The 26,789-nt window shown below is 40.9% G+C and overlaps 1 protein-coding gene across 3 annotated transcripts in view; it reads left to right on the top strand.

Moving 5' to 3' along the window:
* Window positions 1–26,789, top strand: part of LOC122562631 (EMI domain-containing protein 1-like) — a 342,320-nt gene that overhangs the window by 265,894 nt on the left and 49,637 nt on the right. For all 3 annotated transcript variants that reach the window (XM_043715640.1, XM_043715641.1, XM_043715643.1), the window contains exon 8: window positions 10,766–10,930. In XM_043715640.1, the coding sequence (XP_043571575.1) occupies window positions 10,766–10,930 (165 nt within the window). The remainder of the gene's footprint in view (window positions 1–10,765; window positions 10,931–26,789) is intronic.

Raw genomic sequence — 26,789 nt, 5'->3', positions numbered from 1 at the left:
AGTGTCACTGGTTGAGAAACTGATGGTGTAGTGCCTATTATTCAAGCAGTTCAGGGAACATTCACTAGGATGATCCCTAGTATGGAGTCCCAATAGATTGGGTGCTACTCATTGGAATTTAGAAGAACGAGAGATGATCTCACTGAAACATATAGGTTCCTTAAGGGGCTTGACAGAATCAATGGAAGATGCTACCCCTCCGGGAAAGCCTAAGAACCAGAGGGCACACTTCCAGCATAAAGGGGTGCCAATTTTAAGACTGAGATGAGGAGGAATTTCTTCTCTCAGAGGGTTAAGAGTCTTTGGAATTTCTTGCCACAGAGATCTGTGGGTTCAGGGCCTTTGTGTATATTTAAGGATGAGATAGATTCTTGATCAACAGGGAATTGTGATTACAGGGAAAAGGCAAGAAACTGAGGAATGTCGGATCAGCCATGATCCTATTGAATGGGGGAGCAGTGTCGAGGGGCCAAATAGTCTACTCCTATTCCTATTTTTAATGGTCTTATGGTCGAAATGGGCACCAAAGCCTCCATGTCTGTGAGCAGAAAGTAGATTTTTCATTATGAGCTGATTGGATACACTGTGTGCCAAATTGGCGTAGGAAGTGTAAGACACATTCAAGTCCCAATCTTGAAACCTGCATTAGGCCCTCTGTTTTATTTTAGTTATTCATTCACAGGATTTGAGTTTCACTGGTTAGCTCAGCATCGATTTCCCATCCTGTTGCTCTTGGGAAGGTAGTGATGGGCCATATTCAAATGAGGAGCCCAACATCATGAGCACCCAAAGCATCAGAGTTTTGTGCTTCAGGCTGGGTGGATGGACCAGAGATACTTTTTATTGATAATTTGCCCCAAACATATTTAAAGAGACCACTGCAAGCAGTAAAACATTCTAAATATGTGGATGAGTGATGCTCACTGGATCACACCTAGCTCTCCATCCAGCTCTCAACTCAACCAAGTCAGAAATAAATCAAGTGTGAGGGAGCGTCTGAGGCTGAGGGGTGACCTTATAGAGGTTTATAAAATCATGCGGCACATGGATAGGATAAATAGACAAAGTCTTTTCCTGGAGTGGGGGAGTCCAGAACCAGAGGGCATAGGTTTAGGGTGAGAGGGGAAAGATATAAAAGGGACCTAAGGAGCAACTTTTTCACACAGAGGTGGTACGTGTATGGAATGAGCTGCCAGAGAAAGTGGTGGAGTCTAGTACAATTGCAACATTTAAAAGGCATCTGGATGGGTATATGAATAGGAAATGTTTGGAGCGATGTGGGCCAGATGCTGGCAGGTGGGACTAGATTGGTTTGGGATGTCTGGTAGGCATGGACGAGTTGGACGGAAAGGTCTGTTTCCATGCTGTACACCTCTATGACTCTATGACCCTCCCAATTCAGCCTCCAATTGCTTCCCACTGTTAATGATTCCCGCTACATCTGCCCTTACTCCTGACAACTCCCTTTCCTGGTTTTCTTTAAAGAGTTATCTGAAGGCAAAGCAGTCAAATTTCTAAGTTCTCTTCTGTAAATTATGTGAGGAGTTGCATTGGATGGTTTATGGTCTTATTGCATCAGCTCATTGGCTTGATATTAATAGTGTCTGACACTGCATGTTATGTACACTCTCAGCCTATCTGTTCAGGGACACTTTAAGCTGCACAAGCCTGTCTACTGCTCTGGCTAGGGAAAACATGGGTATGTGCCCCATGGACTTGATGCAGATCAGTCTAGGAGGGGACTAATTGTATTCCCAACTTTACAATATTTTAGAAGTACCTTACTTTCCAGAAAGTCTGTTGGTCTTGGAAGTGATATTTCAGCGAGGCAACAGCTAATGAGGGGACAGCAAAAACAGTACAGGTAATTTTGTTCTGTAGACTCAGCATAGAATGCAGCAAGCAAAATATGCTGAAAGAATAATGCCAAGGCCATCACCAGTCATGGTTAAACCATCACCAGTCATCTATCTCTCTGTAATGGGAGAGCGACCCTATGGTCCTGTAGGACTCTGTGACTTGACTTTACATTCAGACTAGATTTATTAAGCTGGTAGAATTGCTGGAAATGTGACTTTGCAGCAACATGGCTTTCAAAATATACCAGAAAATGACATGGTAATAATCTTTGAAGATGATATTTAATATACAACTTCATTGGGTGGAATCGAGGGTCGGACTGACACAGTCTGTGGCAGGATACATGGCAGAATGAGGTGACAAGTGTGGCAGGCATCAAGATCATCTCAATCCCATCTTCTATGCGGTTGATGAGGGGTGTGCTTAGATTCTGTCTGGGTAGCGATGACATTCCAATTGATGGTCATTATTGCTTGTTAAATACCTTGCCAGTGACACAACTCACTTCATTAATATTCAGACTTCCGCCCTATCAACTTAGCCAACAGGCTCGATGTCTGGGAACATTCGACAGGAAACCACAGCAAACACCTGGTGGATTCAGCTTGTCTCCTGCACCAACCAACCAACACATTGGACAGGGGACACCAACATCTCAGAGCATGCTCCACAGATGCTCCATCAGATACCTATGCCCAGAACACACGTGGGCATAGGTATCTGATGTGTGCCAGCCTCTAACACCCCTCATGGCACATCTCTAGTTCACTTACAAGTTTCATCTGCACTTCAGCATTTCAACACAATATTGTGGACTGCACCAGCAATGATCCTTGTAGTGCTGTACTGAGGACACTGTGCACTCAGGAACATGCACCCTGACAGGACTAGGCTGTGTCTCTAAGCTCTTCATAGCGTTCACTCTACCAGAGCCGACCAGGATGCTCACAGCATCCCTGCTCTGTCTTAGTTTTGAGTGCTTTGCCTGCTCAGCCAGAGATGGCACGCTCCTATTACTACTGCCTTGCCTTACTATTTAATGCAGAGACAAAGCCAGGAAGCTTATCATAGTTGCCAGCAGGTCTTCAGTCGCAGTAAGTCAAGGGCAGCCTCCAATACCAGTCTAGGGACTGTTCAGGGCAGTCAGGGTCAGCATGCTCTTCTTATAAGGGTTGGGGAGTTGAATGATGTCTTTACTTTTGCTGCTCTCTTAGTAGGGTTCACTGATTTCCGCCTGGAGTGGGAGAGAGGCAGGTAATTAAAGGAGACCAAAGCGAGAGGTGTCCCACATGAATAACCAGGCAGCTCAGGGAGCAGTCAGGGTTTAGTGGTGTGGGGTTTGGCATGCATGACAGCAAATGACCAAAGATATTGCAGGCAAGAGTGAGAGTGGTAGAGGGTGAGCCTTGGCGAGAGCTGGGTACAGTAAAGAGTGATTGTGAGCTATCAGAGAGAAGATGCTGGCACTTATGCTAGAAAAGCACATTGACTTTCTCCCTATTCCTCCAGAGAGTGAGGTCTTCAACCCGAGTTGGCAACCTCAAACCAGGCTGGCATGCTGTGGTTTTGTGGCCTCTGTTGATAGTCATGGAGGAAGATGAAACCCCTCCTCTTCACCCCTCGCCCCCACCTCCCAATCCAATCGGACCTCAGGTTCCGTGCCCCACAAAGCAGGGCACCGATTTCCCCCTGTCTTTATGTCTGGGACTCATGGCAGAAGCCATGCAGGATGGTACTCGACTGACAGAGCTTGTCTGGGTGCGCAACAGGCTTTTAAGGATAAAGGATGCTGGTGAATTCTGAGATTTCCACTGAGTTGCAATTTGTTATGGGAATGATATATGGTACCATGAGGGATATCTTGGTGGTGTAGTAGGCAATTACTGAGGTGAGTATGGTGAGATGAGGTGAAAAAACCTTCTGAGTCTTGCATCAAGAAACTGTCCAAAAAAATTCAACAAGGGTTTGGAGGGATATGGGCCGGGTGCTGGCAGGTGGAACTAGATTGGGTCGGGATATCTGGTCGGCATGGACGGGTTGGACCGAAGGGTCTGTTTCCATGCTGTACATCTCTATGACTCTATGACAACTCGGACTTGGCCAAAAAACATCAGACCCAGACAATTCTTACATACTTGTAGAAACAGCAATAAAATCAAAAGGTAGGTCTTCTGGTCCATAGTAACTCGTGTGACAGAGCAAAAAACATAATTTCAGAGAAGTAACCATTTGTGAATTTTTTTTTGAAAACTACGCAGCTCTCTGACGAGTGATTTATTTTCAATGTGATCTGGTTGATCCAGTTCTGTTGAGGTGGCAACCTGGATAAAATTCAATCCTATTACTTATGGAGGAGTGTTCTCCTTTGATATTTCTAGGTTGGATCCCACAGTCTTACAAATTAATTCTTTTAGTTGACAGAAACCAAACTTCTTTTATAAGCATGCCAAATGTGCTTTCAATTTAACAAAATATGCGTACAATACAAATGCTTGAAAAACGACATTGATGAACATGGTCAGTTCCATCTGTTGCCTATTTGAAGGAGGAGAGATTTATCCTTCTTGGCAATGGGAAGCAAACTTGCTACTACATATAGCACTGTCTGTTAAAGGGAGTGTCCCAAAAATGTAATGGACGGAAGTTCGTGGTGGACAGATGTCATAGCCCCCAGGCGATAACTGTCAGTAACTCTGTTGGAGCGTTAGCTGGCCAGTGTGGGGCCTTCCTCAGGATTGAGGATTCCTTAGGCAGATATTCCTCCTCCTGAGAGCTGCCAAACCAACAGAGCCTGCAACTCTTTATTGCCAACAGTACCACCAAGATTGTTAGCTGCTGCCGATATTGCACCCACAGAAAAACCCAGGTCACGGGTCAGTGAGAGCAGGAGGGGGCTATGGGGGTGGGGTTCCTGGCTTTGTTGGGGCCAGCAGGGGTATGAGCCACGTCATCACCATCACCACATCTTTTACTGGCTCCTTATATGGCAACTCGCCACACTGAGTGAAGATCAGTGGCAGTAGAATGTAACAGAAATGGGCATTCGTTGCTCACCTAAGGACTACAAATAGTGTCAGGTTGAGAAGGCTGTCAAATGCCTTCCCCCCCAACCCCCAGATTTAATTGGGTAGAAGTGGGAAAATGATGAGGTTACATTGCTACGCCTTCCTCCCACTTAAAATAATTACCCCGCCCTCAAATCCACCACTGGGAGAATTAAATTTTACCCAATGTAATTGACCTTATTATAGTTGGGGACCTGATGTTATATCATTTACAAGACAATGTGCTATGTATTAATCTAATGTACCTGCTTAGTTACAGTTAGATGCCAATTCAAATTGCGGCTGTAAAAACAAATGATTTGAGATTAAAATGAATATTTCCCAAGATAACTTACAGAGATGTAAAATTCAATTTGGCACCAGTTCAGTTCAGCCGATCTTTTCTGGATTTCTTGGCCAAGGCAATGTGGATTTTAAGTCATTGTTTTTTTTAAAATTTACATCAATTCCCGCATGACAATGTAATTATGAAACTCTTGAATATGTACACAGAGCAACATTACATACCCCATCGTTGAACAGTGTAAAATGAATGAGCATATAGATAAGGTTAAAAGCTAAGAGTGGAAGAAATCATTTCACACAGAGGTTTATAAGGCTGGAATACACCTAGAATTGATGTTTGAAGCAGACACCAATTCGAGAACACATTAAATATTTGGAACCACAGCTTATACAGAGAATAACTACTAAAATAAACTGAACAGCATAAAACTTTGCAATAATTTCTGTGAACAATGCATGTGTGTGCCACGTGTGTAAGAGTTTGTCTCAATAGTTTTCTGAGGCAACTTATATGAGGCATTATGTTGAGTGATTGGGATTCAGTTAAAATGAATTATACCATATAACTTGTATGTTAAGTAAATATTAGTTCTGGTTACATGTTTCTTGGCTCATGGGTAATATATCATGGTTTTGTGATACTGAGGACTAGAGGCCAGGGAAGTCCATACTCTCTCATTTGATTCCTTGTCTGTGCTGAGTTGGCAAATTTCTAGTGTGTGCACATGCAGCAACTGGCTTCCTCAAGGTAGAAATGGACAATATTTGCCATTCCTTTTTTTTGGAAACTCCTGCAAATCATTGTGTTACTGATAGTTTAAGAGCAGGATCAGGTTCAGTTCTAGTAGATTATCCCAGTCAAACATTGAGCCAGCATTCATTATCCAGACTCAGGCAGGAAGAATGATTGCCTGGGTGATTTGGAGCTTTGCTGGAACCAATTGAGCCATATTACCATCATTAGTGTAATAGTGTTAAGAGGGTAAAACAGTGGTAGGGGACATGGAGGTGGAGGCATTTGGAAAAGGGGAAAAAAGTTACCAATTATGTAGTGAACAAGTTGTGAATATAAATTCATACTTTTAACCATTAACCATTGCTTTTCTTCACCAGAGAAATCTCTTCTCCCAATGGACACTTGGCAAACTTGATATTTTTACTCTACCATGAATTAAGGATTGAATCCTTTCAGAAATGTCGAAGGTCCACTCTGGCAGTACTTAGCAATCATTTTGATCTAGAATTCCACAAATTTCAATTACATGTTTGTTTCCTTTTTTAAATGCTACAGGACATGAGCCAAAGCATTTAAGATTGCAAGTATTTTGATGACAGAGTGCCTGTTTAAAAAGAAATGATTAAATCTGTGTGCAATATATCAGTACTGTTTGCCTTGGAATGGGACTGAGAATTCCTGTCGCAGGGATATTGCAGTGAGCTTTAATTACATGCTACATTTATTTCATTCATGGCACACTGTTTTCAATATTCAGTTATTCTCAAACCTGAAATCCTTCATGTAGAAAAACCTACTGCTTCTTTAAATATGGATTTGTCACTTTGAGTTTTGAAAGCTGGGCTCAGCAATTTTCAATTGTGCTGATATTGGAAGAAAGTTTAATAATTTCTTCTTCAGCCATGTGTTCAGTTAAATTAATGTATCTTATAGGAGTTTTATAAGGGAGGAGGGTAAGTTAGCTCGGTTGACTGGACAGCTGGTTTGTGATGCTAACAGTGGGTGATCAGTTCCTGCACTGGCTGAGGTTACCATGAAGGACTCTCCTTCCCAACCTCTCCCGTCACCTGAAGGGGGTGACCATCAAGTTAAACCGCCACCAGTCATCTGTCTGTAATGACAGAGCAGCCCTATTGTGACTCTGGGACTATGACAACTTTACCTTTTTGTAGGAGTTTAGGAAAATAGTTCTATGACAGCTATGCAATTTGAAAATCAACATAAAGGTTCATGCATATTTCATTTTAAATTATTTTCCTTATGCTAACATACATACAGTTACAAAAAAAATGAGTTAAGAGCCAAACAATGGAAAATGTTTGAAATGTCGTGAGTTAAACCGATAGCTATCAATTAGTTTTCTTGTCCTGAAATATGAGGTATATAGTAATGATCTTATTACACTATTAATACAATTTACTTTTTCTGATTTCCTTTCCTTAATCAGACCCCTTAGCAGTAGCATGAACAGTTCTCTAAATACCTTTTTCTCCCTCAAACCCCCATACCCAATGTGTTGATTCTGGTTGACATATGGCATATGTTGCTATCACCTGAATAACAGGGGATGGAGCTGATTCATCGCCCTCTTGGTAATGGGCCGCCAAGCTTCCATAGCACCATTCTCATAACATGTGAAAGAGGGCTCAGCCTGCAGTCCCCTGAAAACCGAGTGGCTGTGCCATTATCACAACCATGCTTGGTTTTGTCCTCTCTCCATGCCCACTCACTTTTTATTTCCCAATACATGGGCACTTCCACTCAGAACAGCTAGAAAATGAGTATGTGCAACCCTGGCCTCTGGTTCTCACTGAGGGACAAGACTGCACATTTCCCACTGTTTTGCCATCCCAAGTTCTACAAGGCAACTTACAAGCGATCACATCCACTTTGATTAGATTAGATTACAGTGTGGAAACAGGCCCTTCGGCCCAACAAGTCCACACCGACCCGCCGAAGCGAAACCCACCCATAACCCTACATTTACCCCTTACCTAACACTACGGGCAATTTAGCATGGCCAATTCACCTGACCCTGCACATCTTTGTGACTGTGGGAGGAAACCGGAGCACCCGGAGGAAACCCACGCAGACACGGGGAGAACGTGCAAACTCCACACAGTCAGTCGCCTGAGGCGGGAATTGAACCCGGATCTCTGGCGCTGTGAGGCAGCAGTGCTAACCACTGTGCCACCGTGCCGCTCCAGTAGTGAACTGAAATGATCGCATCTTAAGGCGCCTCATATACTGAAGACATGCCATTAAGTTTCTAAGTATAGAGAGAACAAGCTCCTCAAAATAAAGCTTCCATTTGTGACTGAGAAGTTAACAAGTGAGAGTGAACAGGAATCATGATTTGTAATGTAGACACTCATCGTATTATTGATGGTCTCTGAAAACATTTGCAGTCCCTGATAGAAGCCACGCTCAGAGCTTTACTGGACAGGATCCAATGCTCCAGTATTACTGTAATCCAACTCTTCCTGATAATGCTTAATCGTACTTCTTTCTAATGATCTGCAAAAAAGTTAAGTTCTTTTTATACTATGTCACATATTGTTTTTATTCTCAAATCACTTTTTCCCAAGCGTATTATGTTATTAATACAAATATGTTTATCTAGGGTAGATAGTACTTTTCAGATGTGTTCGATAAAAGCAGCACAGGACTCCCTTTGCTTAATTACTGCTGCAGTTTATTTTACATTGGGCTGTTGTTCTGAGTACAGTCAGTGACCCCCATAGAGTTATGTAGAGCAAGAGTTTTAGATTATGTTGTCAGTAGTGTCTAAATCTAAAAGATTTGGGCCAGATATTGTGACACCTCCAACAGCTGTGATAACACAAAATAAAAACAGTTTCATAATAGTCATGTCTCCCTCAGCAGTTGTCTGACTGTCAAAAAATAAGACCATCTACGGGTGCCTGCTGTTTTAGTGTGAGAGAACTTGAATGCTTTCCATTGCTTATTTAATATAGAGTTGCAGATGTAAGTAGCTTCAATTAGATCATTTGTCCTGCTGAACTGAAACATGATACCTGAATAAATATTTTGTTTTAACAGGTGTAGCATTTATAAGTGGAATTATGTCAGTCAAGAAAAATGAATGTTAATAAGTGGAAATCGACTTTCCATGTTCTTTTCTCTTTTAGAAATTTGTGCCACATTGGCCTTTTAATATAGTGCTAAAACATCCTGCTGTTAAAAGTATCATTTGCTGCATGTGATGTATAGGTAACAGCAGAATAGATTCACTTGGTTAGTAGCTCCTTAATACTGGAAAAATTGTTTCCCATTGTTATACTCAAGTTGGCTTTTTCAATAACGTCAGTAAGTAGAAAGGCTCAACCTTATTACATTTATGCTGAAGGTAAAGTAGTGTGTGTATGCCTAATTGGAGGAAATTGTGTGTTGTTATTAAAAAGATCCATCACACTTGATGAAGCTTCTCATCAAATCTGGAGAATGTTGGATCTGTGAACAATTAGAAACTCTTTCTTCAGAACGTTACATGCTGCCGGTGGAGTGGAGGCTGTGCAAGACATCTGAAGCGCTTGTTGAAATGCGAAGCACATGATCAAGTTTGAACGCCTGAAGATTAATTCTGTTCAAAAGCCATGCATAAGCTGGCCCTGAATTACTATGGGCATTCTCCCAATTTCCGACTGTAATTTCATTGTGTGATTGGCAGAATCCCCGGAGAAAGAAGTTGGCTGCTCAGACCATTTCTCAAGGAGATGCACTGATCTCCCAGCAGGGGTTCAGAAGAATAAGAGGCGAATCTCAGCCTAAAACTTTAATTTGTCTTCAAGTGCTTCATATTTATCCTCCTTTTAAGCGTTCCTAGCTTATGTCGTAAGACAGATACTGGGTGCATTGCTTCCATTGCATTGTGGCATCCTTGGGACATCTTTAACTCTTTACAAAACAAATTATATAGAGCAAACATGACAGCTGATTTCTAATAGCGTTATTCAACAAATGAGTGCATAAATGAGTAGGCAATTTATTTTTGCTAAAGTTGAGGCATGTTTTGCTGGAATTTCTTGTCAGGGCAAATGCAAGAATGCCAAATTTCAACTGATCACAGCAATTTACACTACAGGAGGAAAGGATGTTGATTGTTCAGCCAAGGCACTGGCTCAGAGAAAGCAATAGGAAACTATCAGCTCCCCAAGCTCCTGGGTAATTCAAAAATAGCACGAGGCTTAAACACATTCATTCTGTTTGCATAGAGTAAGTTTCTGTGCATGAATGTGTGGTGCTTCTATCAAGTGTAAATAAACTAGAAGATGAGTTAGACTGGTTATCTTACATTGATATTTGGGTAGTTGCACAGTCAGAATTATTCCACAAGTGCTGCCCAATCACAGAACAAAATCTAAATGTACATGTTTTGTTTGGGGATTTGCAAGCCTGGGTGCTTGAGTATGATCGGCGCTCTGCTTTACACCTTGTTTTGAATTACCCAGGATTTTGGAAAGCCTGTTAGTCCCCCATTTCTTTCTCTGTAGCAATGCCTTAACCAATCAAAGTTGCCAAACAAACAATGTCCTTTTTCCCATAGTATAAATTGTTTAAATAAGTTGGAATTTACCATTCTTACATTTCTCCTGCTGTGCAAGGCAGAGAGCTTCAATACCATGTTTTCTCTTTTCAGCAACATTCAAATGATGATTGGGTTGGCTTTGTAGAAGAAGTTCCAGTTTCTATAGGTGTAGGAAGCAGCTCATGGCTTCCTAAGGAGATATAATGAACTGGAGTTAGCCAGCCCTTTACATTTATTGACCTAAAGCAATTTATTGTATTGATTCATCAGGTTTGCCAGGACTTCTGGGTCCACCTGGAGCAGCAGGCCTTCCTGGTGGGAGAGGTTTACCAGGACCCCCAGGCCCACCAGGCCCACCAGGTCCTGCAGGACCTTCACGTACTGACATTCCTTACCTAGGATCAGTTGACCTTGGATACACAGCAACCAACAATGGCAAGTATATGTTATTATTCTTCATTGTAGTCACAGATTTTAGCTTCACATCCAACCTGAATAGGCTGCCCTCTAATGAATCAATATTTAATTTCCTTTGATTCATTTAAGATATAGTGAAACATTTTCTGAGTTTTACAAAAGTGTGAAAATCTGTCTTAGTGATTTATGTACTCATTTTAGCCTTGCGACATCTCCACTGAGCATTGCCAATTCTATGCCTACTTATCCATATCATCCCCATGATCTTTGCAAATGACTTGTTGCCTCATTGACCTGTATTGCCAGTCCTATGAGATGTAGGTCTGATTTTTTTTTAACTCAGCGGACATTAATCCTTAGTATAAAACCACAGAACTACGGCAATCATTCAAAAAGTCTATATTGTCGGCTGTTGATTACAAGTCCTTGAGTATCTTTAAGACAGAAATAGAGGTATTCTTGATTAGTAAGGGAATCAAGGGTTGTGGGGAGAAGGTAGGAGATTGGATTTGAGAAATGTCTCAGCCATGATTGAATGGTGGGGCAGAACTCGATGGGCCAAATTGTGTAATTCTGCTCCTAAATTTTATGCTCTTATGATCCTGTGCTCATCTACTGAAGCTCCAAGGCCTTATATTGCTCCATGCCACTGAGCGCCAATGCATCTACCCTTTACTTTTCTCCATGCCAACTCACCTATTATCTCAAAAGGCTTCTGATAGGAAATATATTATGAGTCTATTGATGATGGCATTATTAAAAAGTGACCACACTCTAATTGACACAAAAGATTTCTAAATTTATTGAAATTGGTCAACTAATTCCTCACGAAAATAAATATTTCACTTAAGTGCTCAACGACTTACCTCAAAACAAATTCACGTCAGTACTTAATCTCTTATATCAACAAACATTTCCATTCAGTAAGTAGTTGCAGTTGTCCATCAGGAGGCACAACATTGTGAAAGATTGGGAAAGCAGTAATGCAGCAGAGCTCCAATAATGCTTCCATGTGAACAGACACTCTGAAATGCCTCACACCTTTTTCATTCCACAGTGAAATCGAGAAATTTGCTCATCCTAATGAGTTTGTGCACGTTTTATGCACAAGCATGCCTTTTCACAATTTCAAAGAGTGCCTTACCTCTAACAAAGGTGTATTGGGATCAGATCCAAAGAGATACATTACCTCTTCAAAGGGAGAAATATGAAACATTCATCCATCCCTCACATCATTACACACTCCCATGCCAATCTGTGCAACCTTATACCCTTTACCCATGACCTAGGTGCCTTCGTTCACTACTACTCTTTATCACTTCATCTACTACGCCAATCCTTTGAGCATCCACAAGTGATCATGCACAAAAGTAATACAACTATATTCTTCTCCCAAATTCCTGTACTGGAGACAACACTGTTGAGAAAAGTGTAGTCATTCATAAATACACATTTTGACACCTGTTGACACTTCTTGGTGGGTTAATAACTGTTCATACTTCAAGACACCTCTTCACAAGTCTTGACAGATCACCCCTTGGCAGGTTGGACAGATCCAAAGTAGTGTACAAAATACCATGCAAGGACTGCACAAAACACTATATAGGACAAACAGGAAGACAGCTAACAATCCGCATACATGAACATCAACTAGCCACGAAACGACACGACCAGCTATCCTTAGTAGCCACACACGCAGACAACAAGCAACATGAATTCGACTGGGACAACACTACTATCATAGGGCAAGCCAGACAGAGAACAGCCAGGGAATTCCTAGAGGCATGGCATTCATCCACAAACTCCATCAACAAACACATCGACCTGGACCCAATATACCAACCACTACAGCGGACAGCTGAAACTGACAACCAGAAGCGGCCGGGACAGACCACTTTAAACACCGGAGGAAACATCAAAGAAGCGCTTCGAAAGGAGGCTCCCAATCACTGATGATGTCGCCTAGCCAGGGGACGAAACGTTTGCAACAAAAACTTCCAGCTCGGCGAACAGAACCACAACAACGAGCACCCGAGCTACAAATCTTCGCACAAACTTTGAAGATCCAAAGGGCTTATGCACCTTTTATGCTCAATAGTCCCCACACTTAACAGCCCTAGAGCGCACCTGACCTCCCCCCCACCTGCAAGGTATCCTGAAACCATATCTGCAGGGGTCCCTCATCTCTGCAAAGGGGTTATTTATCTATCCATTAGAAATGTGCAGAGAATGGATTTTCTGTGACCGGTTCATATCTCCACATGCTGGATTCCAAATAACTGTGACTCCACGATCCAATAAAGGCATCTAGTCAATTCAGTGGTCAGTTGATTTTGGAAACCATGCATGTATGAACTGTGGCAACCCATCCCAATATTACCCCTCCCCCTCCCAAGAATCAGAAATGCCTGGACTCAGTACCAGGACTTGGATTCCGGACTTTTTCCAGCACTTTTGCTGCCACCGAGATACTCTATTGTGTGTAACAATTCTAGGCCCTCTCATGTTTTAAATTTCCCCTATAACCTTCAGCTCCAATAGTGGGAAAATTAGGGAGTGAACCATGAAGGCAGATATAATGCAGCCTGAACCACTGCTTGTGCACCCATTGACGTGGGTGGGTTTTGTGATGTTTGGATTGACACTTGTTCTGAATGAGATCAAACCCCCTCAAAATATTTTAAGAAGGCAGTCTAGATCCTAAGTTATTCTTATTTTAAAGGTAGATGTGAAGTGATTGTTCCAGATGTGATTCAACTGGTCAAACCACTTGACATTAAGTAAAACACAATTTATTTAAACACTACGCTTAAAATACAAACAAAAGAAAGAAATTTAGAATATCTCAACTATTAGAAAACCAAATAATAGATACAGTACCTATTACCAATTTACTGTTCCGGCATAGTAACATCTCATAAACACATACCTTGGCCAAAAGGTAAATTCAAACACAGATTCTTATGTGCAGTTTCCCAATCCAGGAGGAAACACCAAGAGAGATTTCAGAGAAAGTCACAGTTAAGAATCATTTACTAAAGCTTCAACTCTTCTGGGACCCAAATTCTTCTTGTACTGCTACAGCTAAAAAAGACTAAAAAGCCTGATCTGGGAGAACTGGCCACACCTGTTCCATTGTTACAACTGATTAAAAAAAAATTGACGTAGGCCGGATCCAGTACACACTTTGGTACCTCTGCCTTTACATCCTCATTTCAATAAAACCCAGGACAAAATAACCTTTTTTTAAAGTGACAGCATTATTACATACTTAATTAACATATTTAAATCAAGCACTAAAGAGTACTCAACATTCAGTCACTAGCCTATCCTCTTGGCCATCAATTTGGCCACTGCTAAGCGTGGGAATTTTTTTTAGCTGCATTCAGTTTTCTCTGCACCTCCCTCACCTTTCTCTAAATATTATGGCCGATATAATTACCGTTCACCAGTTCACCACTTGGTGTCAGAGAACATACACAATTTAACCAGAACGTAATCTGCTAATTGGATGAAGACACTTCCTCCACCTCAACCAGTGACCTGGATCACAGCACAGCTAAGAACCTGGTTTTCATTTAACTTAGCAACAAATTATTTTTTGCTAAATGTTAATTGCACTGTTGCAACTGTGGCAATTTCCTACTTAAGCACATAGCTCCTTTTATTCGAAGTTCAAATTTTCTTAACTGATCCCAATAGTTTAATTCACAATCAGCTCAGATTTGTTATAAGCGCCTTATTTTACTAATGTATCTAACATCTGACACTCTGGATGACTGGATTCATAAATGCACCACTCAGTTTAATACAAAGTGACATGAAATAAAAAGAACATCTGATCCATTCCTGGGTCAGGTAGGGATAATTGAGTTCAGCAAAGCTGGTAAAACATCAGTTTTGTCTTGAATGTTTGTTCTTAATTATCGTGTGATATGATCTTAGTGCTTCCTGGACTGTGCTAATTGTACTCAGTCAGCAAGGAGTAAGCATCCCTCCCTTTTCTATGCATTCTGAGTAATGTAACGTGTTCTTATCACATTAACAACATATTCTACTAATTGAAGTAATGTTATTATTACTGAATCCCTGCCATTTCTTAAAATACCTAAAATCGTGGTTTGGATGTATCTGTTCCATTTCAAAGCAGCAAATCTTTTAATGAGAGAAAGAGAAAAACAATCATTTTGTTTTCTGTCTGACCTGAAGCCAGAGCTTTTGCAAACACCCGATAATCTGTAAGCTTCCTTCACTAAGCAACTATTAAAATCTGGCCCAGAACCTGCTTACAACAAGTACAAAAACAGAACAAGTAATATCTGACCATTATACCTATGTTCTGGAGCTTGAATGACCAATGAGTGATGCAGTTGGGGGTTAAGCTAGCAACTTAAAAAAAAATTGACTTATGTTAATTGATGATACTCCCTGACAATTAACTCAACTTCTCCTCTTCCTTCTCCTAACGATCATTATCTAGATGATGAAGGAAAGGCCTCATTCCACCTTCTTTCCCTCCCCCTTCTCCTCCATTGCCATGTCCTTCCTTTTTATTTATCCTTTGTATCCTATTGCTGTTTATGTAACAATGTACTGTTACTATTAAAAATTAGGCTTTCCTTACTGTTTTCTGTTACAATAGCAAAATGATTTGAGCCAAGCTCAAATTTCTTGGTACTCCTGAGATGTGTAAGGTGAAACTCATTTGTGTGTCATTTTAAAGTAATGGATGATTTAGGTACTCTGTATCTGAAAGATTAGAAAACAGTCCTGATGTGGTTTTGCTGGAATTCATATGGTTTCTATTATCTTTCGCCTTAATGTGAGTCCATTATCATGGGACAGAATTACTTTACATAATGTGAGAAGGCTAGTTAACATTGAACGATTCTTGGATCGTAATTAATGAAGTTGGCCATGTGGTAAAGTGCTTTGTTGTATATGTTTATATACAAAAGTAAAAGTAGCTTTATCCATAAGGTTGCTTCCTTCCATCAGCCTGTGAGCAAGAAATGCTACTTCAGTTTTACAGGTGCATTCCAATTCTCTTATAATTTGGCAACAAACAACTCCTTCCTCTGCACAGCTTCAATTTGACCATAGATTTCACCTTCCCTAACCATTGTAACTGGAGTAGAACCTTTTGCCAAGTCAATTTTGTAGAATTCTTTCACAACACAGCAACCCTCCCACCCATCCCATTCCCACTCTCCAAACGTAGAAACGTTATCCTCCGTCCTCTCTTCTTTCAGTCTCTGCACCAAGTAATTACATATCCTTGGCAATTTCAATCTAAACCTCGCCTTCCCTCTCATTTTGCTAAACTCCCGTTGCAGTGTGAACCAGATATGCAGGGATCTTTCACTTTGCCTCACAATCTTTTTTACAGCGGACCAGAAAAACTTTAAGACCCAAGGCCAGATGTAAATCTTGTAGCTGCTTTGTTTCATAGCTAGTGCATACAAAGTAATGTTAAAATCAATTCAATTTAATTCAGTCACCACAGCCTGTCTTCATTTAATCATACAATATCATGATGCCCTGTATTTGATTGAAGCAAAACCTCTTCTTACTACTCTCCTGCATTCTAATCTCTTGTGCCTGATTGAAAACTTGATCTTAAGCTTTCTGTTCCTACTTTGTTCATGATTTAAAAGGATTCCAAAGTGCCGCACAATATTTTCACTGTGCAGACAGGTCATTGAGCCCAATAGCTCAATGCCAATGTTTACCTTATCCAATTTCTCCCAGCCACCTTCTCCAAATCCACCAACATATCTAAAGCAGTCATACCAGACTCGAAAAATTAGCATTGTTTCTATATCCATGAATGCTGCTAGACCTGTTCAGTTTCTTCAGCATTCTACATGTCTGTCAATTCTTTTCTCCATCATGTACTTATATAACCTCTCCTTGAATTCATTCACCTCAACAAACCCTTGTGATCTCAAGTTCCACATTCCAAAGATAATTCTTCTGAATTTCCTATTTGATTCATTAGTCATACTGTTGTACAGCACGGAATCAGATCCTTCAGTCCAACTCATCCGCACCATCCAGGTATCCCATCTGACCTAGTCCCATTTGCCAGCATTTGACCCAGATCCCTCTAAACCCCTCCTATTCATATATCCATCCAGACGCCTTTTAAATGTTGCAATTCTACCAACCTTCACCACTTTTTCTAGCATCTCATTCCATATACATACCACCATTGCATGAAAGAGTTACCCCTTGGGTCCTTTTCAAATCTTTCCCGTCTCACTTTAAACCTATGCCCTCTAGATTTTTGGATCTGATTTGGACTTTTTGTCCATGTGCGACAATGCTTGCTGAGTATCTGGGACAGAACTTCCCAATTACTGAGGCAGACTGTTTAATTGCTTTAAGTATAGTTGAGGAAATCACTTCAGTGTCTAGCCAATTAGTTGGCACGTTGAGTTAACAGTTTCTTTCTAAGTGCTGTTTTTTAGAAAAAAAAAGTTGCGAGAAAGCTGTATTTTTTTAAAAAACCAACATTTAAATATTCCCCAAATATTCTCTGTGGAAAACTGGTCAAATATGTGCAATATGATGCCAGACTTTATGTGTAAAGGAGGTCAGTGTATGTTTCTTGTCTAGTAATTGGCTGCCAGAAATGTATACGGCAATGCTGATATGTGTCCGTCAGAGCTTTAACAATAATAGCCTGTACAATAAGCCCATGATGTAAGCATGTATGTATGACTCTTGGAACTGACTAACTTTGGAATTTTTATAATTACACTTCACCCAGACAAAACATGCCTATTGCACACTCCTTGCATACATGCAATCAATTGCTACTTCATCTTGAAGTGTTGTAGTGTGGTTATTTATCTTTGCAGTAATTAACCAGTGCAATTTTTTTCAAAATTTTAAATTAAGTGGTTTATATTGGAATTGAAAAAGTTCATGTTCCTGCCAGTATGTTTGAAGTCAATTCTACTGATAAAAATCCACTGTTCAATGGCGTACATGTGTCTTGAACACTTATTGAACTTAATTACTATGCTACATTTCCACTAACAACTAGAACATCAGCTATTTTCTAACAGTTCCTATAAAGTCTGGATACTCATCTTTATTGGATAGCTGTAGTACAGGTTGCAGCTTTAGTGTTGCTTGCCTAGTACTTTAACTGGCTTATTTATGAGGAAGTTAAACATCACACAACACCAGGTTATAATCCAAGGGGTTTACTTGGAAGCACTAGCTTTCAGAGCGCTGCTCCTTCATCAGGTAGCTGTGGAACAGGATCATAAGACACAAAATTTATAGCAAAAGATTACAGTGTTGAGACAAAGGTAGAGTGATCTCCACATGCTGAGATTTGTGCATGGTACAAAGCTGTCGATAAAGTTATAAATCTAAAATTTCAGATAACGGATAGGGCAAATTCCTGATCTTAAAGCATTCCCAGGTTTCAGTGGATCCCTCCGCTAATCTCTTGGCAAACCACATTTGATATAGCACTTTTTTTTGGAAAGAATATACTTTATTCATAAAAACTATAAAATTAAATTATGTGACATTTCATTAAAGGTAGTTGCTGGTTATATTTATTTTCTGCATTTACATTTCATGTCAAACATTCTCTGGTGCACTCAGCCCTCGGTGTTTTACAATGCTCAGAGCCCCTTAGTATACAATCTTAGGACAGTCTTTCTCAGTGAGCCTTGGTAGCAGCTATTACAAGTCTAAAACATCCATCAGCATGTAGTCCTGACCTCGTGATGTGCCAATCTGTAACACTTGGCCATGAAGCTACCGGGCAGACCAACGAGTCACAAATTGATGGTCTTTCAGCAGCAGTTGGTATTTAGCATTGGATGGGTCCATCTGCTTTGAAAAGGTGCCACATTCCAGAGGGAGGTAGGCGCTGATCCCTGTCCCATGAGCCTCTTCAAGGGCAGCATGCAGAGATAGTTGGTTGTGAATTATTTTCTTAAATTGGCTCTCGTAGAGATGTCAGTAAATTGTGCACCTTCTCAGGGCACTGTCATCTTCTGCAGACAGAGATTGCTATGACAGAGAGAAACTCATAAGCTACACCAAGCTATTAAGAACACAGAGTTGACCACCATGCGGAAACCATCATCTCACAAGATATAAGGCTGACAAGAAGTACACATTCTCTTTTCTCATTATGGCAGTGAGAGAGTATAGGCTTATTTCTCTCTGCAATATATTCAGTGCAATATCAAGAGAATGAGAATGAGGTTAAATCCTATTACTAAGCATGCAATTAACAACAAGCAGACAGCTTGCAACCCAACCAAGTAGCCTAAGGCTCATCTAAATTTGGGATTTGGGCCAATGTCAGTCACGGCTCCAAGACAGCTTGCCTATTCCTTGTTGATCAAATTTGAGCCATTTCCCTCTCCCTGCACAGACCTCCAATTAAATGAGAGAGGAAAATGGGAGGAGTGCTGACAGCACAAGCTGATCAGGAATGCTGTGGAACTGAAAGTGACATTGTTGCTCCTCTGGATTCATGTTAAAGTCTTAACTGGCTGTGTGTGGTGGCAGTGCAATGTTGGGACATTTTTCAAGTGTAGGCAGGGTGTAAAAACAAGAAATTTTGTCTGGAAAATAGGCAGGGGGACCAGCTTCTGCCCGAGTATGTGCCATTTTACATTCATACATTCATCGTTTACTGCTGAATCAGTGAGTTGCCCAGAGCTGTTGTGTTTTTACCAACATTGGCTCTGGCCAACATTCAGCACAATTATAAATCTTCTGATGCCCTCTTGTGGTCAAGTTGTGACTGAAACAAAAAATAATGCAGAGTATAGGAGCTGCATTGGTTTCACGTATTGTAAAACAATTCCTACGTGTTAGATATCTTTTGACTCACAAATATGTGTCCTCATGTGTCATTAATAAAAACAAGATTCCAGTTCCCCAAGAGATTTGTTAAAAGGATGTGTTCTAATTGAGTCATATAGACCAGGTCCCATCCTGAGCCACATTGGGTTGCCCACTTTCCTGCTTCCTTTATCTCTATTTTTAAATTAGCAATCTAATTTCCTCTTAAAATACTTCATGAATACTTTGCAATTGAATAATTCATATTGTACCACTCTTTATAAACGTTAGTACAAGGACTATGAAGATTAATACTTGTTGACCCGAACTCTGGCACCTCCAAAAGATGTTCAATTCTCAGTGTGAGAAAGCCTCACATAAGAACAACAGTCACTTTGAAAATTACACAAGCCAGCAAGCAAAAAGGGCATGTGTTCTAATCAGGTTATTACCTTTCTAGGATAACATAGATTAGAGCTATCTGATGAAGAAGCAGCACTCAGAAAGCTTGTGCTTCCAAATAAACCTTTCCAAATATAACCTGGCGTTGAGTGATTTTTGTTTTTAAATGGGGGAAGCAGTGATGCAGTGATAATTATCCAGAACCCCAGGCTAATGTTTGAGGTTTAACTCCCACCAAGGCAGAGGTTAAAGTTTAAATGGAGTAAAAGTCTGGAATGAAAAGCTAGTCTAATGTTGAGTACTGTCAGGTTTTTTTTTGCTGTATATCAGGTCCACTAACATCCTTCAGGGAAGGAATTCTGTCATCCTTACCTGGTCTAATCTACAAGTGGCTGCAGTCCTACAGCAACATAGTTGACTCTGAAACGGCTAAGCACACTACTCAGTACAAGGGCACTTAGGAGCAGATAGTAAATGCTGGCTTGGCCAGGGGTGCCCATCTTCCTAAAACTAGAAAACAAATTAGCCATCCATAGAGCACCTAATGCTCAGGCCAGTCTTCACTTATATTATAAAGAATTTGTGTTGGATAAAACCACCTTTTTCTGTTTCTCCTTCACCAACAAATACCAGTTAGTCCTTTCCTGCTTTAAAGATAACTGGCAAAATACTCTCAGAGTCTGATTTTTAATTCAGAAAAATTATAATTGCCAGATATCCTGCATCTCTCTCACCTACTCAGTGGTATGAATTAAAACTTAAACCCATGAAAAGAGAGTGGGACCTCGATTAATGGATACTATAGGTGAGCTGTTGGGTGAGCAAGGTTAAAATCACCCCTAGATTGTATTTCTCAGTTTACTGGTGCATTGGATCGTGCTGGCTGACAACAAAATAACTTTACAGTGATAAATATTTGGAAGTAGACTTGAGAAAAATTAGCACAGAAATTATTTGCATGAGATTCATTTGAATCAAGATTGCAGAAGTGTGGAATAGCAATAATCTCTTTCTTCTTTTAATACAACTTACTTTTGAAAGAAAACACAGATAGGGAGAATGAGGTCTCCATGCTAGCTGTTGAAAGGAAGAAATTTGTAAATATGACTTTGGCAAGTTGCTATGCTCAATTCTGGTCAGTGTGTGCAGTCCATTGATGAGTCTCCTGGGACAATTAAGGTTGCAGTCTCATAATCTGTACACATTAAACAAAAGTGCATATCCTCATTAACTGTTAATTTGGATTAAGTATTATACATTGAAAACTGACAATATTCTGGTAAGCAAAGTTTTCAGTAATATTCCTTTGTAAACAAATTGAACTGAGAGCTTTAGTCCTGAGGAGGAGCAATAAAGCTTAAAGCATTACTTCAGAACTGTAGCAAAAAATGGGATAATGCTGGCTCTTCTCAATAATTAAAAAAAGGACAGCACAGCAGTTAGCAGTAGCTGAATTTGAGAAAGTAAAGTGAAGCTTTCTGTATAACGCCACTGTGAGAATAAAGGAATCTGACTTGCTATCATGGAGAGGCTGCTGTTAGCCAAGCCTGTGGGTGGTAAGGTATTTGTGCCAAATAAGGCAGTTCAGCTGACACTCAGCTGTTCACAAAAGATCCTGGCTATTGTATAGTAGCCAGTAGATTTAATTACATTTGAAGCTGATTAAACTAAACAGGAAGGAAATTGTTTTCCTCACCCTTCTCATTTATCATAAAAAGCTAGCTGAAAAACTCTTTTTAAAATCCCACAAGAAACAAAATTTGGCATTTATGAAGTTTCATTTTGCCAAACTGCTTCAGAAACTTGAGTGATATTGGACATTGTTGAATACATGACTTTATTTAGCTTCATAGCTCGGTTCTCACCATTTAGCATTGCTAGCGTGCGTAGCTAGCTTTCAGATTAGGAATTCTGAACCATATGCAGGGGCAACTGTGAGAGAGGCCACTCCAAATCAGTCTTGGTATGTATGTAAATGTGGAGGAGAATGAGATTTATGTGTTATGTTTGTATGTCTGCCATCGATGGTAAAATTGACTACATTGCTTTCCATCAAGTGTTGATGAATGCTGTCACTAAGTGCTATCAGTCTTTGTAGAATGTGGTAATTATTGGAACTTGCAATGAACAAAAAGTCTGTAAATAACACAACTCAACTCCCCCATTATTGAAAGGGTTTACTTATTTCAAGCTTTCTACTCAAACAAAATTTCAGGAATTAGACAGTTAAATGCCAAATAGATGTGTATTTTACTGGTTTATTTAAATATTTTATTCCAACTTCAAGAATGAAAAGAATGGCAACAAAAGCCTTTGATTTGACATTGATTCAAGTTTTACTTCAGAGGTGTAATAAGAGAAAGATCCCCACAAGTTTCAAGATTTTAATCCCATCTATCCAGTAGAAAGTGCAGTGGGAAGTAGAGGCTCCCAACAGGAATCTGGGGGAGAACCCTCCACTGGTTGGAGTCACATCTGGCACATAGGAAGATGGTTGGGGTTGTTGGAGTTCAGTCATCTCAGCTCCAGGACATATCTGCAGGAGTTCCTCAGTGTACTGTCCAAGACCTACCATCTTCAGCTGCTTCATCAATGGCCTACCCTCCATTATACGGTTAGAAGTGAGGATGTTCACTGATGATTGCACAATGTCCAGCACACTCGTGATTCTTCAGATACCAAAGCAATGTATGTCCAAATGCAGCAAGGCCTGGACAACACCCATGTTTAACCTGACAAGTGACAAGTAACATTCATGCCATACAAGTGACAGGAAATGACCATCTAGAGAGAATCAAAACCTAGACCCTTTAGATTCATTAATATTACAATTGCTAAATCTTCTACTATGTATGTCCGGGGGTTACCATTGACCAGAAGCTCAACTGAACTAATCATATAAGTAGAAAGTGAGGTCTGCAGATGCTGGAGATCAGAGATGGAAATGTGTTGCTGGAAAAGCGCAGCAGGTCAGGCAGCATCTAGGGAACAGGAGAATCGACGTTTCGGGCATTAGCCCTTCTTCAGGAATCATATAAGTACTGTGGCTGCAAGAACAGTTCAGAGGTTAGGAATACGATGGCAAGTAACTCACCTCCTGACTCCCAAAGCTGTCCACCATCAACAAGGCACAAGTCAGGAGTGTGATGGAATGCTCCCTACTTGGCTGGATGGGTGCAGCTCCAACAACACTCAAGAAGCTTGACACCATCCAGGACAAAGGAGCCACCTTGATTGGCACCACATCCACAAAGATACATTCCGTTCATCAGTGACAGTTGTGTGCCATCTCCAAGATGTACTGCAGAAATTCTCCAAAGCTCCTTAGGCAGCACCTTCCAAACCACTTCCATCTAGAAGGACAAGGACAGCATATACATGGGAACACTACCTCCTTGAAGTTCCACTCTAATCCACTCACCATCCTGACCTGGTAATATATCACATTCTTTCAGTGTTGCTGGGTCAAAATTCCACAACTCCCTCCCTAACTGCAGCCTGGGTCTACCTACACTGCATGGACCTTCTTGAGTTCAAGAAGGCAGCTCACCATTAGCACTTCAAGGATAATTAACGATAGGCAATAAATATGGGCTGAGCCATCAAAGCCCACATTTCCTGAATGAATAAAATAAAATTAGCATCATCTACTGTTTTGTGCAAGGAAGAATTTTGTAATATTCTGCTTAGTTTAAATATTTTTGTGTTTAGATTGTGAAGGAATCCGATCCCACAAATTTTACCACTGAAAGCAATGGACATTTGGTACATTCAAGCACTACCACTTGCAGGTTACCCTCCAAGTCACACACCACCTGACTTAGAAATAAGTCACCACTCATCAAAATCCTGAACCCCTCCTTTACATTGAGAACATACCCACCCCATGTGGACTGCAACAGTTCCAGAATTCAACTCACACAAATTTCTCTCACTGTGCATTTCTTGTCATTCAGTACGGCCATGGCTTATCCTGTATCTCAACATCATTTGCTTACTCTTTCCCCTGACCTCTTGACACACCTTTAACCTCTCGAAAGTTTTTATTTGTTTCTTCCATACAGTCAGTGATTTTACTTCCTCAGCATTATGCGGTAGAGAATTCCACAGTTCCATTATCCTTTGAGTGAAGACACTTCTCCTCATCTCGTCCAAAGTGGCCTACCATATATACGCTGAGACTGCAGCCATCCACACCACTCCGCCCAGCCCTGTCAGAAATTTACAAGTTTCAAAGAGATCCTCTCTCCTTTTAAACTCCAGAGAACACCAGTCCAGTTGACTTAATCTCTCTTCATAGGATAAACCAGTCATAGAGTCATAGAGATGTACAGCATGGAAACAGACTCTTCGGTCCAACCCGTCCATCCCAACCCAATTTGGTCCCACCTGCCAGCACCCGGTCTGTATCCCTCCAAACCTTTCCTATTCATATACCCATCCAAATGCCTCTTAAATGTTGTAATTGTACCAACCTCCACCACATCCTCTGGCAGCTCATTCCATGCACGCACCACCGTCTGCGTGAAAAGGTTGCCCCTTAGGTCTCTTTTATATCTTTCCCCTCTCACCCTAAACCTACGCCCTCTTGTTCTGGATTCCGATCCCAGGGAAAAGTCCTTGCCTATTTATCCTATCCATGCCCCTCATAATTTTGTAAACCTCTATAAGGTCACCCCTCAGCCTCCAACGGTCCAAGGAAAACAGCCCCAGCCTGTTCAGCCTCTCCCTATATGTCAAATCCTCCAACCCTGGCAACATCTTTGTAAATCTTTTCTGAACCCTTTCAAGTTTCACAACATCTTTCCCATAGGAAGGAGACCAGAATTGCATGCAATATTCCAACAGTGGCCTAACCAATGTCCTATACAGCTGCAACATGACCTCCCAACTCCTGTACTCAATACTCTGACCAATAAAGGAAAGCATACCAAACGACTTCTTCACTATCCTATCTACCTGCGACTCCACTTTCAAGGAGCTATGAACCTGCATTCCAAGGTCTCTTTGTTCAGCAACACTCCCTAGGACCTTACCATTAAGTGTATAAGTCCTGCTAAGATTTGCTTTCCAAAAATGCAGCACCTCACATTTATCTGAATTAACTCCATCTGCCACTTCTCAGCCCATTGGCCCATCTGGTCCAGATCCTGTTGTAATCTGAGGTAACCCTCTCCGCTGTCTCTACACCTCCAATTTTAGTGTCATCTGCAAACTTACTAACTGTACCTCTTATGCTCACATCCAAATCGTTTATGTAAATGAAAAAAAGTAGAGGACCCAGCACCGATCCTTGTGGCACTCCACTGGTCACAGGCCTCCAGTCTGAAAAACAAACCTACACCACCACCCTCTGTCTTCTACCTGTGAGCCAGTTCTGTATCCAAATGGCTAGTTCTCCCTGTATTCCATGAGATCTAACCTTGCTAATCTTGTCAAACCTTGTCGAACGCCTTACTGAAGTCCATACAGATCACATCTACTGCTCTGCCCTCAACAATCCTCTTTGTTACTTCTTCAAAAAACTCAATCACATTTGTGAGACATAATTTCCCACGCACAGAGCCATGTTGACTATCCGTAATCAGTCCTTGCCTTTCCAAATATATGTACATCCTGTCCCTCAGGATTCCCTCCAACAACTTGCCCACTACCGAGTTCAGGCTCACCAGTCAATAGTTCCCTGGCATGTCTTTACTGCCCTTCTTAAACAATGGCATCACGTTAGCCAACCTCCAGTCTTCCGGCACCTCACCTGTGACTATCGATGATACAAATATCTCAGCAAGAGGCCCAACAATCACTTCTCTAGCTTCCTACAGAGTTCTCGGGTACACCTGATCAGGTCCTGGGGATTTATCCACCTTTACTCGCTTCAATACATCCAACACTTCCTCCTCTGTAATCTGGATATTTTGCAAGATGTCACCATCTATTTCCCTACAATCTATATCTTCCATATCCTTTTCCACAGTAAATACTGATGCAAAATATTCATTTAGTATCTCCCCCATTTTCTGTGGCTCCACACAAATCCGCCTTGCTGATCTTTGAAGGGCCCTAATCTCTCCCTAGTTACCCTTTGTCCTTAATATATTTGTAAAAACCCTTTTGATTCTCCTTAATTCTATTTGTCAAAGCTATCTCATGTCCCCGTTTTGCCCTCCTGATTTCCCTCTTAAGTATATTCATACCTCCTTTATACTCTAAGGATTCACTCGATCTATCCTATCTATCCTCCACTGACCAGTGGAGTGCCACAAGGATCGGTGCTGGGTCCTCTACTTTTTGTCATTTACATAAATGATTTGGATGTGAGCATAAGAGGTACAGTTAGTAAGTTTGCAGATGACACTATGCTTCCTTCTTTTTCTTAACCAAACCCTCAATTTCTTTAGTCATCCAGCATTCCCTATACCTACCAGCCTTCCCTTTCACCCTGACAGGAATATACTTTCTCTGGATTCTTGTTATCTCATTTCTGAAGGCTTCCCATTTTCCAGCCGTCCCTTTACCTGCGAACATCTGGCTCCAATCACCTTTTGATAGTTCTTGCCTAATACCGTCAAAATTGGCTTTTCTCCAATTTAGAACTTCAACTTTTAGATCTGGTCTATCCTTTTCCATCACTATTTTAAAACGAATA

This window comes from Chiloscyllium plagiosum, chromosome 25 (assembly GCF_004010195.1).
Source record: "Chiloscyllium plagiosum isolate BGI_BamShark_2017 chromosome 25, ASM401019v2, whole genome shotgun sequence".
NCBI lineage: Eukaryota > Metazoa > Chordata > Chondrichthyes > Orectolobiformes > Hemiscylliidae > Chiloscyllium > Chiloscyllium plagiosum.
This window is presented reverse-complemented; position numbering and strand designations above follow the sequence as displayed.